Source organism: Dryobates pubescens, chromosome 13 (genome assembly GCF_014839835.1).
Source record: "Dryobates pubescens isolate bDryPub1 chromosome 13, bDryPub1.pri, whole genome shotgun sequence".
Taxonomy (NCBI): domain Eukaryota; kingdom Metazoa; phylum Chordata; class Aves; order Piciformes; family Picidae; genus Dryobates; species Dryobates pubescens.
Window position 1 is genome coordinate 22,066,853 of NC_071624.1, and position 15,923 is coordinate 22,082,775.

General features: G+C 53.1%; 2 protein-coding genes and 1 non-coding gene across 3 annotated transcripts; 2 read left to right on the forward strand and 1 right to left on the reverse strand.

The window, feature by feature from the left end:
- Positions 1 to 83: 83 nt before the first annotated feature.
- On the forward strand, positions 84 to 3,015 carry PEX12 (peroxisomal biogenesis factor 12). Its single transcript, XM_054166566.1, has 3 exons — positions 84 to 254; positions 417 to 961; positions 2,267 to 3,015. The coding sequence occupies exons 1-3, from the start codon at positions 129 to 131 to the stop codon at positions 2,664 to 2,666; spliced, it is 1,071 nt and encodes a 356-aa protein (XP_054022541.1). The 5' UTR covers positions 84 to 128; the 3' UTR covers positions 2,667 to 3,015.
- A 2,554-nt stretch (positions 3,016 to 5,569) lies between these two features.
- Positions 5,570 to 5,664, reverse strand: LOC128897771 (Z30 small nucleolar RNA). Its single transcript, XR_008462588.1, has one exon. It is a non-coding gene; the product is annotated as a Z30 small nucleolar RNA (small nucleolar RNA).
- Positions 5,665 to 9,069: 3,405 nt separating this feature from the next.
- LOC104301905 (schlafen family member 11) lies at positions 9,070 to 15,362 on the forward strand. Its single transcript, XM_054166973.1, has 7 exons — positions 9,070 to 9,075; positions 9,181 to 9,218; positions 9,301 to 9,825; positions 9,937 to 10,523; positions 11,093 to 11,221; positions 11,878 to 12,601; positions 14,117 to 15,362. Exons 1-7 carry the CDS (start codon positions 9,070 to 9,072, stop codon positions 14,922 to 14,924), a joined length of 2,817 nt encoding a protein of 938 aa, XP_054022948.1. The 3' UTR covers positions 14,925 to 15,362.
- Positions 15,363 to 15,923: the final 561 nt, after the last annotated feature.

Here is a 15,923-nt window from a genome sequence, read left to right on the forward strand (position 1 = left end):
CAGCACCATAGAGACGAGGCGCAGGAGACAGATCGTCCCCCCATGCGGCGCTTCCGGCGGCGGAGCGCCGCTGTAGCCCTGCGGGACGGGTGCTCCCCCTGGCGGCGGGGGGGAGCGCAGCCGGCGCCATGGCGGAGCTCGGCGCCCACCTGACGGTCGCCTCGGCCGGCGATGACCGCCCCTCCATCTTCGAGGCGGTGGCACAAGACGGCCTGATGGCCGCCGTGAAACCCGCCCTGCAGCACCTGGTCAAGGTAGGGGCGAGGCCTGCGGCCAGGGAAGCGGAGGAAGGGGCCCGACTCCTGCTCCCGGCGGGCCCGGGGCTGCGGGACACTGGCTGAATGCGCCCGAGGCAGCCTGCACAGCTGCTGCAGTTGGGCACATTGTGGCTCTCTGTTTCGTGTCCCGTTCCGTAGGTGCTTGCTGAGTCTAACCCTGGCCGGTACGGCTCTCTCTGGCGCTGGTTTGATGAGGTCTACGTCGTGCTGGATCTGCTGCTCCAGCAGCACTGCCTGGCCCGGTGCAGTGCTTCCTTCTCTGAGAACTTCTACGGCTTGAAGAGGATAACTCTGGGAGACTGCAGGCAGCAGCCGCTGGCCACTGCCGGCCTGCCGAAGAGGCAGCACTGGAAGTCTCTCCTCTTGCTGGTTCTTGTTCCTTACCTGAAAGGAAAGCTCGAGAAACTGGTGTCCAGCCTGAGGGATGAGGATGAGTACTCCATCCACCCTCCGTCATCGCCCTGGAAGCGCTTTTACAGGGCCTTTCTGGCTGCCTACCCCTTTGTCAACATGACCTGGGAGGGCTGGTTCCTCATCCAGCAGCTGTGCTACATCCTGGGGAAAGCTCAGCATCACTCACCCCTGCTAAGGCTGGCTGGTGTGCGCCTCGTCAGGCTGACTGCAGAGGACATCCAGGCCCTGGAGAAGAGATCAGCTGCAGCCCCCTCAAGTCAGGCACTCAGGTGTGTTGGGACATGGCTTAGCTGCTGCTTTCCAGGGGGGTTCTGTGGGGGTGTTGATTTAAAGGTGATGCTGCAAGTAAAAATCTCTGGCTCTCCAGAAATTCTTCAGGGTGAACTTTTGTGTTGGCAAAACATGCTCCAAAAAGGTCTTGTTTGTGTAGATGAGGAAACAAGTAGCAGGAGTTAGCTTCACAGGATTCTGTGGTAATAAAATTAGAATCATAGAATCAGTGAGGTTGGAAAAGACCTCAAAGATCATCAAGTCCAACCTGTCTCCCAACACCTCATGGCTACTAAACCATGGCTCCAAGTGCCATGTCCAATCCTCTCTTGAACACCTCCAGGGATGGTGACTCCACCACCTCCCTGGGCAGCACATTCCAATGGCTAACAGCTCTCTCAGTGAAGAACTTTCTCCTCACCTCCAGTTTAAACCTCCCCTGGCACAGCTTGAGACTGTGTCCTCTTGTTCTGGTGCTGCTTGCCTGGGAGAAGAGACCAACCCCTTCCTAGCTACAACCTCCCTTTAGGTAGTTGTAGACAGCAATAAGGTCTCCCCTGAGCCTCCTCTTCTCCAGGAGATCCGTGTTTGAGGGTCTTTTTTGACACTGCAGCCTTGATCCTGTTTATTCTTCACCTGAGCTTCTCTAACACAGGAAGTGGACTGCAATGCCATTGCTGACAGGACTGGAACTTAGCTCGTTGATTTTGCTGAGGAGCAGCTTCATGTGTTCAAAACAGGGCTCCATGAATGAAAGGCTCTGTGGTCCATGTCCCCTCAATTCAAACAGTATCACAGCATCACAGTTATCACCAAGGTTGGAAGAGACCTCAAAGATCATCAAGTCCAACCTGTCACCACAGACCCCATGACTAAACTTCTCCAGTTTAGACTGCTAAACTGAACAGGACCAGAAGTCTTCCTTAATCTCAAAGAGTGTGAGAGAAACACCCTGGCAGATGCCTCATTGCAAACATGGAATATGCTGGCCAACTTGCTTAGCATTCAGAAGCTGTACAAAGCTGTGACTTTGAGGGTGCTGGAGCCTGAAGCAGGCTGTCCAGAGAGGTTGTGGAGTCTCCTTGTGCGGAGAGCTTCCAAAGCCACCTGGGCCATGGTGCTCCTGGGCAAGCTGCTGTGGGTGCCTTGCTTTAGCAGGTTGGAATGGTTAATCCCCACAGGTCCCTTCCAAGCCCCACCGTGCTGGGATTCTGAGCTTAGCTGCCCGAGTCCTTTTGGCTGTGGCCTGCAGCTGCACGAAGGGGCAGCAGTAACAGTGTCTCTGTCTCCTCTGTCTTTGACAGCATTAAATCACGAGTGCAGTCGGCGGCGAGGAAGGCGCTGGGTGGTGCTGCCTTCTCCTTGTCCACTGGGCTGTCTGTCAGCATCTTCTTCCTCCAGTTCCTGGACTGGTGGTACTCCTCGGAGAACCAGGAGACCATCAAATCTCTGACGGCGCTCCCCACGCCCCCGCCCCCGGTGCACCTGGACCACGCGGCCGCCTCGGCTCTCCTGCCCGAGCCCAAGACCGTTTGCCCTCTCTGCCGCAAGACCCGCGTCAACGCCACGGCCCTCTCCACCTCTGGCTTCGTGTTCTGCTACCGCTGCATCTACAGCCACGTCAAGGCCCACCAGAGCTGCCCCGTCACAGGCTACGCCACCGAGCTCCAGCACCTGGTCAAACTCTACTCCCCCGAGAGCTGAAGGGCCTCTGCCCTGCGCTCCCCGAGATGCAGCCCCGGGGCTGGCACAGCCTCGGTGCACCCCTTTCCTATGTGCCACAGGAGCTGCTTCAACCACCGCAGCTCGTCGGGGAGCTCCAGAGCTCCTTTGGGCTTGGTGGTGCTTCGGAGATGCCTGGCCACTGCCAGGCTGTGGTAAGGTTCTCCTGTTGGGTCGTTGCCTGTTCAGACAGTCTGGTTGATCTTTCAGCTGTAGCAGTGTCATTAAAGCCATGATTGCTCACAGCCAGAAGGTGGTGGTGAACAGCTCAACGTCCAGATGGAAATGGATGACCAGTGGTGTCCCCTCAGGGGTTTGTACTGTTCAGTATCTTCAGCAGTGAAGGCACCCTCAGCAAGTTTGCAGATGACACCGAACTGAGTGGTGCGGTTGACACAGCTGAGGGACAAAATACACCCAGAGAGACCTGGAAAAGCTGGAAAATGGAGATGTGTGAACCTCAGGAGATTCAATAAGGCCAAGGTCAAGGTCCTGGGTCAGGGCAACCCCCAGTATCAATCCAGGCTGGGGATGAAGGGCTGGAAAGCAGCCCTGTGGAGAAGGACTTTGGGAGGCTGAGACAAGAAAAACTGGAGATGAGCCAGCGCAGAGTGCTGCCAGCCCAGCCCCAGCCTGTCCTGGGCAACATGGGCAGGAAGGGGATTCTGCCCCTCTGCTGTGCTCTGTTGAGACATCCCCTGCAGTGCTGGGACAGCTCTGGAATCCTCAGCAGAGACAGGGACCTGTTAGAGAAGGGCCAGAGGAGGCCACAGCAATGCTGGCAGGGCTGGAAGCCCTATGCTGTGAGACCAGGCTGAGAGAGTTGGGCTTGGGCAGCCTGGAGAAGAGAAGGCTCCAGAGAGACCTTCTGGTGGCCTTCCGTGGCTTACACAAGAGATCAGAAAGCTGGGGCTAGACCTTTGAGCAGGGCCAGTTGTGACAAGACAAGGGGTGATGGCTTGAACTCAAAAGAGGGAGATTCAGACTGGAGAGAAGGGAGAAATGTTTGACACAAAGTAGGGAAAGCCTGGCCCAGGGTACCCAGAGAGGTGGCAGCTGCCCCATCCCTGGCAGCATTGCACATCAGGTTTGGGGCTCTGTGCAATCTGCTCCAGTTGTAGATGTCCCTGCTGCCTGCAGGGGGGTTGGACTGGGTGGCCTTGAAAGGTCTCTTTCCACCCAAAGCAGACTGAGTATAGGATGCTCTGAAGATAGACCATAAAACGTTTTTTTTCTTCAAAGAACACCAACTTTATTAAACCAGCCTTTAGACTTAGACTATCTGGTGAGCTCACTACAGTCAGGTATCACACAGGCATTCATCCATTAGCTTATTACAATCACATTAAAAACAGCCCTGGAGCTGCCCAGCACATCACTGCCAGAACTTGACTCGGTGTGAGCTAGACCAGAGCCAGTTCTGCTCAGTGCTGGCCCTGCCCAGCTCAGGCTCTGCTCACTCAGGCACTTTCTGCAGTTCAGGGCAGGTTTGCACAACCAGAGGCTGCTTCTAGCAGGGAGAAGCTGATGGGGAGAGCTCCTGCCAAGGGCTGGACTGCACAAAGGCTCTGGCTTAGATTTGCTCCTGAGCACACCAAGGGCACTGCCACAGCTTGTGCCCCTCTTTGGGGTGCAGGAAGGCAGAGGTGGCACCTGCAGGGAGGAGCAGACAGGACAAGTGACCCTCAACTGCCCAACAAGGGATTCCATCCTATTGAAGGCATCTTCAGACTCAAGTTGAGGGATCACCAGGATCAAGCCTCTTCAATGGCCAGTGCCTGAGGAGGGCTCTGTCCATTCTCTCTTCCACCCCAACCTATTGTGTTCCTGAGTCCAGTTCCAGCATCCAGCTCCTGCATCTGGTTCACATCTGCTGCTGAGTCCAGCCTGAGACTTCCCCAGTGCCTGCCCCCAGCATCGGTGGTGACCCTCTACTACCATCAGGGGTTGGGTTCCATATTGGCTTGTCTCTCTTTGTCTCTAGTCCATGGCATTGTTCTTCTTTCCATCCCAGTTGCTTTAGTTTCTTTCACAACCCATCAGTCTGTCTCCATTATTCCTGTTCTCTTCCCTTTGGGAAGGCAGAAGTGTTCATCAAGCATATCTGTCACCCATCCAGCAGCCACCCCAGGCATAGTCGAGCACACCAAGTCTGCTAACAAATATTCAGTGACCCCAAGCCACTGCCTCATCAGACACTCTCAAAAGCAGTGACTTAGCTGCTCAGTCCTTTTCCAGACCTGCCAACCAACCATTCTCCCATTAGGAGAAAACCACCAGAACTCTTCCCCTAGGTATAGACTCCCCACAGAAGCTCCTGCTCAGGAGAAGTGAACGTAAAGCTGTCCTCAAGACCTGGAAGAGAACAGAGATGAGATCATAGCATACCTCCTGATTTTTTCCAATACTTGATGAGCCCAGGCCCCAATAGAGCTGCACTTCACACAGAGCAGAGCACCAGAACTGGACACCACACTGCAAATCACTTCCAAAACCACTCCTGCTTCCAAGCAGTCACTGGATGAGAGCACAGCTGAACCAGCTGCTCATGAGGTGTCCACAGGCCAGACAGCTCAGGCTCCATGTACAAAAGGAGAAGGTGCAGTGGCAGAGGATCTGGAGTTCCTAAAGACGTGTCACACACATGAGGACAACCAAGAAACTCCTCTGGCTGCAAGCTCAGCACTAAACCCAGGGCTGCAGTGGGACACACAAAGCCAGCCAAGAATTTCGACCACTCACTTCTCAAACCCAGGTCTTTGTTTTCTTCTGGTATAAGAAATTACTAACACTCCTTGATATTTGTTTCTATAACTTCTTTAGGGTGCACCAAAAAGTTTCAAGCAGCAGCAAAGCTGTTGCCTCCAGATGAACTTAGCTTAAAACAGCTCAGAGAGAAGATTACGTGATCATGCCCTGGTCAGAGCAAAGACACAGTCCCAGCAATACCAGTTCAGACTATACTTCACTCATCATTGCTGTGGGCAGGTGACTTTCCATTCCATAGGGAGCTTGCTCCCACAGCTGGAGCTGGAGGAGGAAAACACACACAGAGACACCTCCCCACCCCAACAAACAGACATTAACCTGGCTTCTGGGCTGATTCTGGCTTTCTCCAGGACAGGATTTGCAGTAGGTTAACACAGTCCCTTGGAAGCTCAGGCAGGAGTGGCTGCTACAAAACTGAGAAGTCAAGCCCCAAGTTGCTCTTTGTGCCTTCCTGCACCCACCTCTGCAGCACAGCAGCATGGAGGAGATGGCAGCTTGCCCCAGCAGCACAGATGAGGTCTCTCCAGAGCTGCAGGAGAGACAAAGCCATGTTGGTGACGTGACACAGGCAAAACCTCTTCACTGCCTTTCCCAAACACCTTCAGCTAAGGCAGCAAACCACCTCTCCCTCCCCCTTCCCCACACACACCGGCAGCCCAGCAGGCAGGAGCACTGCCATCACTTAAGGCTGTGGCTCACCAGCCAGCCTGCAGCAGATAAAAGCTTTGTGCTGCTCATCCATCAAGCAAGGCCTTGGTTCATCACCTCCTACTGTTACAGATCCGAAGGGGATGAAGCACATTCAGCAGGGCAGCAAGGGAAGGGAGGAGGGTGCCATGCCCGACAGAACTGAGCTGGAGCCAGGGGAGGCTGCCCCAAAGCGCTCAGGAGAGCTGGTACCAGGCAGAGCAAAAGGAACAAAACTCATCCCTGGAAATGTCGCTCGAGTCAGTGGCTCTCCAAGGCTCCAGAGGCCTCTTTGGGTCCAACCCCTCCCTCAGGCCACCCATTTGCAGCCTATTTGCCATCTCTCTCCCTACATTCTCACCCCAGGCCTCTGGCTGCTCTCGTCCCCGGTTCCTCCCTCCACCCCTGTCCATGCATCTCCCTCAGCCCCAGTGCCCTATCCGAGCCCTGCTCAGTTCCCTGCATGCCCCCAGACCCTTAGACAATCTTCTCACCTTCAGTTCCCCCCTTCACCCACAGTCCTCAGCCTCAGAGGTCCTTCCTCTGCAGGTTCCCCCACTCCCAGCCCGGCTCTTCCCTACCCGGCTCCACGCACACCTCCGCCGCTCGCGCAGGCGCAGCCGCGCCGAGGCGGAGCTGCCTTTGCCCCACCCCCGGCGGCCGACAGCCAATGGCAGCGCTCGGGCGGGCGTAGCTGGAGGGGGCGGTGCCGCAGCCTTCCGCTAGGAGGAACGGGACGGGAAGGGGCGGAAGGGAACGGAACGGAACGGAACGGAACGCGACGGGACGAGACGAGACGAGACGGTGCCGCGCTGGATCCTGTCTAATCTAAACCAGTACTGTTTAGTGCAGCTCAGCTCAGTCCGGCGGCACCGCTACAGTGAGCTCTGGGCTCTCACCCTTCCGTTCCTCAGCGACTTCGCTTTCACCCTCAGCCGAGCCGAGATCTCTTTTCCAGCGGCAGACACATCTTGTAAGTACGGAGAGAGAAGCCGAATTCACGAGAGAAAAGCTTTTTAAGCCCCCCACATGCCTGTGGGCTTCACTGTGACTGTGTGCGGCGCACAGAGAAGACGTCTGAGCGAAGGGGGAAGTCCTCAATCGCTGCTGCTGGGCACCTCCCGTGAAAACTTCAGTTGCGATAAACACTACTTTGGGTTGTATTAGGGCAGGCCTGGGACACCAGAATGGAATCTGAAGGGAGATGAAGAGAAGAAACACAAGGTTCAAGGTAAGGAAGGGGAGCAGCGTACGAGCTCCTGCCGGGGGCTGAGCTGAGAACTCTTAGGTTACCGAAAATGTGGGATTTGAACTCTGATTGCAGTGTGCAGATTTCAGCGAGCCAGGCGTTCTTCTCGGCAAGGCATGCCTGGGAAAATCTTTCTGCAAAGCCTGTACATACCAAAGATGGTTTGGATGCGGCCTTATAAAGCATGCTGAACAGATGCTCCTTGCTTTTCCCGGAGATCATTAACATATTCATCAATTTCCCGGGTACTAGCTCTTTTTGCTAGACCCAAATTGACTGTTATCCCCTGATATACTGAGCAAATCAGGTACTAATAATACAATGCACAGTTCCTTTAGCCTGCTGGCGGGGTGGGGGGGAAGTGCAGCATAAAGCAGGGAAGCAGTAGCAGAAAGCAGAAATGCAGGGAACCAGCCCATTCCCATCTCTCTCACTACCATTCCCACAGGAAGAGCCAACACCAAAGCCCCAAACACAAAAGCAGCAACCAGAACAGGAAGTCTCTCATGTTGCAGTCTGAACTCCAAGCCCCACACTACTTTGTTCCAGCCAGCACTTCCATTTGGAAGCTGGCATGAGGCAGGGTTCTTGTAAGTGTCACAACCACTTTCTGCAGCAGAGCTTCGAGCTTGCTGGCCTGCTTCCCAGCTTCCGGAACTGTGTCTGCAACTGTGCAGCTTCAGTGGGACAGCAGCTTTCCCAACTGAGCCAGCCATGGTGGGTGTGAAGGTTGGAAGTTGGGGAATTTCTTCTCACCTGCTTTTTGTAATTGCTTCTTTCCTCTGGCAGGCTTTGGCCAGAAGAGAAGTGCCAGGGGGAGGCAAGGAGTAGCCCTGCAGGGTTGGGCTTCCAGCACTGCTGCTGCTTCATCAGAGGAAATGCAGAGGAGTGAAAGCAAACCAGAGTAAGTTTTCTTCTCCTAGGTTTTGGTAGAGGGAAGGGACAGAGGAGAAAGCAGGGAACATGCTCCAGCTGCTTTGCTCCTCATTTCTGCTGCACATCATTGTGGGCCTTAGCCATTGAAGAATTTCAAGATGCTATTTCAGATAGTGATGTTTTAGCCCAGAGATACGAAGAAGAGGTGAGGTAAGTCCTCTCTGTCACACCAGGGGAGTCTGAGATCTCAGCAGTCAGCCAGCCTGTCCTGTTACAGTGAACTGGGAGGGTTTGTGGAGCTGGATGGGAAAGATCCTCTGGCCACAGTGATGTCCTTGCTGCTTTAGCTGTGCCATAGCTCAGAGCTGCAAGGAGCAGAGCTATGTTCCTCAGCAGAGCCAACTGAGAGGAGAGGCAGAGAAGGCAGGAAACCTGTGTCCTGCATCAGATGTGGAGGAGATGCTTGCTGGAGCTTTTGTGCCCTGCAACTCTCTGGCTTGATACCTGGCCAGGTGGAAGGCACATCTGTGCTGCTGGAAATAAGCAGCACTCCTGTCCCAGGCAACATCTCTTCTAGGCACAGCTGAATTTCTTTCCAGGTGCTTTTGTCCCCTGGAGCAAGGGGCTGGATTTCATGTTAAGGGATTGGCTTCAGTGTGATGCCAGTGCAGTCTGGCACCGCTTCAGTGAACTTGCCAACTGGCTGAGGGCCAAGTGGCCATCAGCAGAGGCTAACAAGGGTGGCCCAGGAGAGCTAGAAGTTAAGGGTTGCTTATTAATCAGCAGCATCACTGGGCTCTTCAGATGGAGGTGAGGCTTACTACAGCCTTTTCTGAGTCATTCCAGGGGAGGAAGAGAGGCCATGCACTCCATGGGGACAAATTCCAGTTTGAAGCCCTCTCTCTGCTTTGCAAGGGGAGGAAAATCTACATTGCCTTCATCTCTGTGACTTGGTATCTTTATTGTTAACATGATGGCCACACTCTAGCTAAAGTCTTTGGTAGTCGATGAGTAATTCTGTTGTCATTGTTTCAGGCTCAAACTGGCTCTTCAAGACCATCAACTGCAGCAGAGGGTCCAGGTTCACTTAGAAACTGAGTATCCTGAAGTAGTTTTGTGTGTTGGAGAAATGTGTTTTGGTGTAAAAGCAAGGCAGAAGATGCCCAAAGCCTCAAAACAAGATCAAAAACACACCCTTGCCCGTGCCCTGTGTGCCCTGCTGAACTCTGGAGGAGGGGTGGTAAAAGCAGAGATTGCAAATGAAGGCTACAGTTTGGAGAGAGATGGCATTGGAGCAGACTTAGAAGAGGCCTTTCGGTCTCTCCTTTTGATTGTAGAGTGGGAAAAATACCTGGACTTGGAACAGCAAGGTAACAACCTCCTGATCTTTGTGAAAGCCTGGAGCAGCGAGAGCACAGCCTCAGGGTCTGCAAGTGCAAAGCCTCGGATCTGCAGCCTGGGCACTGGGCTGTACACAAAGAGTGGAGCTTCTCTTCCCCACATGAACCCTACTGAAGCTCTTCTGTTCCTTACAGGAAAGCAGGAGGAAGCCAGGAGAGAGCGCAGCCTGGCTGAACTGGATTATGAGGCTTGCACGAGGCGTATGTGGAGGGAGAATGATCTCAGCCTGGAACCACCTGATAGAATCAGCTGTACAAGAGATGCTGAAAGAGAGAGCAGCCTGGAACCACCTGAGAAAATCAGGCAGACAACAGATGATGAAGGGGACGGGAGGGATATCTGGAGTGTTGTTTCAGAGCTGTATGATCGGGACCAACTGCATCATGGAGAGAAGTTGCCTTTCACAGAGTCAAGATATGTGGCATTTAAGCACTACTCAACGGACAACTTCCTGACTCATGTCAGGGAAGTGCTGCCTCAGTATATTGCTGGGTTTGCAAACACAGATGGTGGGTATCTGTGGATTGGGGTGGATGATGATGGCAGAGTGCAGGGATTCAGCTGTGATGATGAGGAGCAGAGAAAGCTAGAAGATCTCATCAAATCCATTAAATACAACTTAATTGCCTTCCACATGTGCCAGATGGATGACTGGTGCCACGTGTACAATGACCACAAACTATTCCCAGTGTGTGGACTGGATGGAGAGCGCCGTCGCCACGTCTGTGCTGTGAGAGTTCTGCCCTACAGTTGTGTCCTGTTTGCTGAAGCCCTGGACTCGTGGGTCGTGGGACATTACACAATCAGGAGACTGGGAGTAAAGGAGTGGGTTAAGAGGATGACTGATACAGATCCAGGTCCAAAAGAGGAGGACAATCCCTCTCCCTTTTCCATGTTTCCCTTTCTTGTCTTGCTGCTGGCCTGGCAGTGTTGTTTGCCTGTGACAGTCTCACCTGCTTTTCAGGCTTCTTTGTGGCCTGGCCAACCCTTGAGTGCTTAAGGTGCTTGCTAAATCCCTCCCTTTCTGCTGCTGCTTTCCTGAATGCTTGCTGCAGGCTGCAGCAGCTGCTGGTGACCAGCAATTTATTAATGCTTTGGCTACAGCTGCTGCCAGTCAAATCAGCTGAGCACTGTGGACAGAGCAGTTGCTCCCTGGGCAGTGAGAGGAGCCCCACTAACAGAGGCAGAGATCATCACAGCAGCTGGTGAGAGAAGGAAACCAAGGCCCATGACCTGAGCCTGTTGTGTTGCTGCTGAACTGCTGTCCCTGTGAGCTGCAAGGTCTCTGTCTCTGCTTTGCTTTTCTTCTTTCCAGGATGAGCAAAAGACCCAAAAGCAGCAGGAGTGAGGCCAGCCTGTGGCTCTTGCCCTGAGGGGCAGCAAATGCCCCTGCTGTATCACAGGGCTTTCTTTCTGTTCCTTCCAGGTCTTGCAAGGCTTTCTTCGACCTTCAGGCAAGAGCTGAGTCTGACAGGGAGGCCACCTCTTGCCAAGGCAGTTTATTCAGCCCAAGGAGCTGACAGTGCTGCTACCCTTTGTGAGAACCTCTTTCCAGGTGGGTCTGCACATTGCTTCCCCTCTCTGGTAGCTTTGCAGGCTGAATCTCAAGGGCATGGCCTAGGTGAAAGAGGAGATTGAAGACATCCTTTAAAGAGGTGAAAGAGATGCAACTCCTTTGCAGCCCTGACAGCAGCATTGCACTCAAATGGCTGAGGAGCTCCTTGGCCAGGGATTGACCTTGTGCCAGCTGTTGATGGGGGTGCCTGAGCTCGGCTTGCTGAACTCTGGGGCCTGAGCTCAGCCCTGCCAGTGCCTTTTCACAATTCAATGAAAGAAGGGAACATGAGAGGAGGAGGTGCCTTGGGATCAGCCCAGTGCCAATACAGCACGTGGCTGGGGCCAGAGTGGAGAGGCTGCTGCTGCTTGCAGGCCAATGTTGCTGTGTCAGTGCAAGAAAAGCCTGGTGTCCAGGGCCTTCATGAGGACCTGGTATTGTCTCTTCACTCACTGGGTCTCCTGGACAAGATTGGGAACAGCCAGACCCATGCCTGCATCTTAACCAGGTGTCCCTTCAGCCTCCTGTTCTGCAGGCTGAACAACCCCAGCTCCCTCAGCCCCTCCTCACAGGCCTTGTGCTCCCCCAGTACCATTTCAGAGGGCTGCATTTGCCTGCCTCACACCAACTCTGTTTCTTCTGCTTTGCCTTCCCAGTGAGCCCTGCCAGCATCACATGTACCCCAGAAAAACTCAGGGAAGATCTCCTCCAGGAGCATCCAGGATTGGATAGCTTAATTGAAAGCCAACTCCAGCCCTTCTCAGAGGGAGTTCTGATATTTTCCAGGAGCTGGGCTGTTGATGTCGGCTTGCCAGCAAACCAGCTCATCATTTGTGATGTTCTCCAAGTAGCCAAGGACAGGCCACCTATCCTTTATACAGTCTGCAAGCAGATCTCAGAGGCCTTGGTTGGGTACTCCAGGAGCACAGCCCGGAGGCTGAAGGAGAAATTAGTCAACACAGGAGGCTATATCCACAAGCTGTGTGTAATACCCAAGCTGCTGACATTGCCTGCCCAGGGGAGCTGTGGAGAAGAGTGGGATCAGAACATTGAACAGAAGTATCCCCCTGGCTACGGCCTGGTCAGCAGTGACAACCTGAGGGACCTCTTGCATGCTCTCACAGTCGCTCTGCTGACTTTCAAGTCCTTTTTAAGTGACAGAGTTGGCTCTGAGTTTCTGAACCTCTTGACCCTCAGACAATACCAGGTGCTGTCAGAAAATCTTCCCAGAACTAAGAAGCTCTATGTGTATGGTCTGCCAGGCACAGGGAAAACAGTGGTGGCCCTGAAGATCATGCAGAAAATAAGACTCATGCTGCAGTGCTCACGAGAGGAAGTTCTTTATATCTGTGAGACCAAGGGCCTGAGAGATTTTGTGCGGTAAGTATTTCCTCCAGGGACCCATTTCAACTTCCTGGTATTTCACCAGCACTTCTGACTAGCTGAGTGCTGATGAGTGTATGTGGGATGCTCTTTGATCCACCACCAGTACTGACCATTCTGGCATCATAGAATGCTTTGGTTAGGAAGGGGCCTTAAATATCATCCAGTTCCACTGGTCCCCTAGACTGGGTTTCTCAGGGCCCCATCCAGGTTCACTTTGACCAGTTCCAGTCTTGGATCTTCCAATGGTTCTCTGTGCAACCTATTCCAGTGCCTCAGCACCCTCCAGTACCTTATGTCCAATATAAATCCAGCTTTTTCCAGCTTGCATCCATTCTCCTTGTCCTGTCACCTGCCTTTGTGAAAAGGCTACAGCTCTCCTATAGCCCCCTTCAAAAAGTGGGAGGCTGTTCTAATGTCTCTCTAAACCCTTCCCTTCTCTTGGGATAGGGACTGCAGAGCTGACCCCAGGACTGCACATGGGGTCTCGGCATAGTGCAGCAGAGGGGCAGAATCCCCTCCCTGCCCCTGCTGCCTACACCGATTTGGATCAGCAAGGAACAGGCTGGGGCTGGGCTGGCAATGCTCGGTGCCAGCTCATGTGCAGTTTTTTCTTCTCTCAGCACCCCCAAATCTTTCTCTACACAGCTGCTCTCCTGTCCTTGATCCCCAGCATGGATTGATACTGGGGGTTGCCTTCATCCAAGTGCAGGACCTTGCCCTTGGCTTTCTTCATCAGTTTGGCAACAGTCCAGGTCTCTAGCCTGTCCATGTCCCTTGGGATGGATTCCTTCCTAACCACACCACACAGATTGGTGTCATTGGCAAACGTGCTGAGGGTGCCTTGATCCCACCGGTGCTAGTACTGACCCCTGAGGTACCCCACACAGGACTTGTCTCCACTGAGACATTAATCATTACTCTGAGGGTGATCTCCAAGTCAGTCCTTATCCACTGAGTGGTCCTCCCATCAAATCCATGCCTTTCCAATTTGGAGACCAGGATGTCATAGGACACAGCATCAAAGGCCTTGCAGAAGTCCAAGTAGATATCAGTTACCTTTCTATTGTCCATCAACACTGTTGTCCCATCATAGAAGGCCACCAGATCTTGACAGGCACAGTGGTGAGACTGAGTGGCTTGCAGTTCCCTGGGTCTGCCTTATATCCCTTTTGGACAAGAGAATAATTTCCCCTCTCCCAGTCAGTAAGATCTTCACCAGACTGCCATGACACCTCAGATATGGTGGACAGCAGCTTGGCAGCTGCATCCACCAGTTCCCTCAGGACCCAGGGGTGGATCCTCTCAGGTCCCATGGACTTGTGCACCTTCATTTTCCTTAGGGGGTGTTGAAGCTGAGCTTCACTTAGAGCGGCTATGCCCTTTGGTCCAACACCACAGCATTGTGAGCCCAGTGTGACAGATGTGCACATTGTTCTGATCAGTTATAAGCAGCAGCAAGCAGTTAGCAATGCAGAGGTGGTTTTTAATGCACTGGTGTCTCTCCTGCAGGCGGAAAACACTTTTCCAAGCTGTGACCAGAGAAGAGTTTTTGAAGGAGAGCTTCAGCACTGTGAAGCACATAATCATTGATGAAGCACAGAGTTTCCGAGATCAGGAAGGTGATTGGTATGGGAAAGCCTTGAGACTGACTTCATCACAAGAGCTCCCTGAGCCTGGCTTCCTCTGGATTTTCTTGGATTACTTACAGACAAGTCACAGCTTCCCAACTGGCCTTCCAGATGCAGCTCAGCATGATCCTGTCGAGTCGCTGACCAATGTGGTTCGCAGTGCCAGCAGCATCTATGGCTATGTAAGAGACAGAATGAAAGAGATTGTAGAGCATCCCAGCCAGGGGATTCCCATCCCATGTCTGAGAAGCTTGGTAGAGAGGGCCACCTGTGCTCACCCTGTGACAGGCAGGTTAGAAATACAGCAGATAAGATTTACTGAAACAAGTCAGTATGTGGCAGGACGCTGTAGAGAATACCTCAGGGAGGGCTACTCAGCGAAGGATATTGCTGTGCTGTTCTGCAGAGATACAGATGGACAGGCAAATGCCCACTGGAGCTTGCTGGCAGAAAGTTTAGGACTTAATTCAAGGATACCATTCCTGACACTGGAGAGCAGCTCCTGGAGGGAGCATGCCGTTATTGACAGCATCCAGAATTTTGCTGGCTTGGAGAGGAGCATTGTGTTTGGTATTATTCCTCCATCTGTGCAGGAAGAGGAAAAGCTTTTAACTAATCTCTTGGTCTGGATAGCATCCAGAGCAATTTCAGATCTGCACTTACTGTTCATGCAACGAAGCTCCTCGTGATCGGGTCAGAGGCTGGAGATGTTTCCACTGCCTGAAACAGGAGGACATCCTTGTTCCTCTCTAAAAGCCCAGACATTCCTGGGGAGCTTCCCCAGCCCACATGAAATCAATTCTCAGTCAGTATATGTTAGAAGAGAACAGAATCATTTAGGCTAGAAAAGGCCTTTGAAGGTGATCAACCATTACCCAGCACTGCCAGGTCACCATTAAAGCCAAAGCCCCATGGTGCTACTGCTCAGCTGTCATGGCTTGAGTTGAAATGTGCTGCTGTTATTCAAGCCCATCCTGCCTCATGCCAGTGTCAAAAGGAAAGTGCTGGGTGCAGCAAAGTATTCTGGAGATCAGAGTGTAAGAGGGGAGGCTTCCTGCCCTGGTTGCTGCTTTCAGGCTGTTATGAATAACCAGTCAACTTTAGTTAATAACAACAATTATATTTTATGAATGGCAATAGAAGGCAAGCAAACAGCGCTGGGTGTGCGAGGAGTCTGTGCTCTACCAACAGGCACACCACACACAGCTTTGTTTGCCTTTATGTACTCCATCCTCTAATACAGATTCATAACAGGCCAATGGATAGCATTCAACAAGTCCAAGTGCCAGGGGCTGCACTTTGGCCACAGCAACCCCATGCAGAGCTACAGGCTGGGGTCAGAGTGGCTGGAAAGCTCCCAAACAGGGACCTGGGGTGCTGATTCACAGCTGCCTAAACATGAGCCAGCCCTGTGCCCAGGTGGCCAAGAAGGCTAATGGCATCCTGGCCTGCAGCAGGAACAGTGTGGCCAGCAGGAGCAGGGAGGTCATTGTGCCCCTGTACTCTGCATTGGTTAGGCCACACCTTGAGTCCTGTGTCCAGTTATGGGCCCCTCAGTTTAGGAAGGACAGCGAAACTTTTGAACATGTCCAGAGAAGGGCAATAAGGCTGGGGAGAGGAATTGAGCACAGCCCTACGAGGAGAGGCTGAGGGAGCTGGGGTTGTTTAGCCTGCAGAAGAGGAGGCTC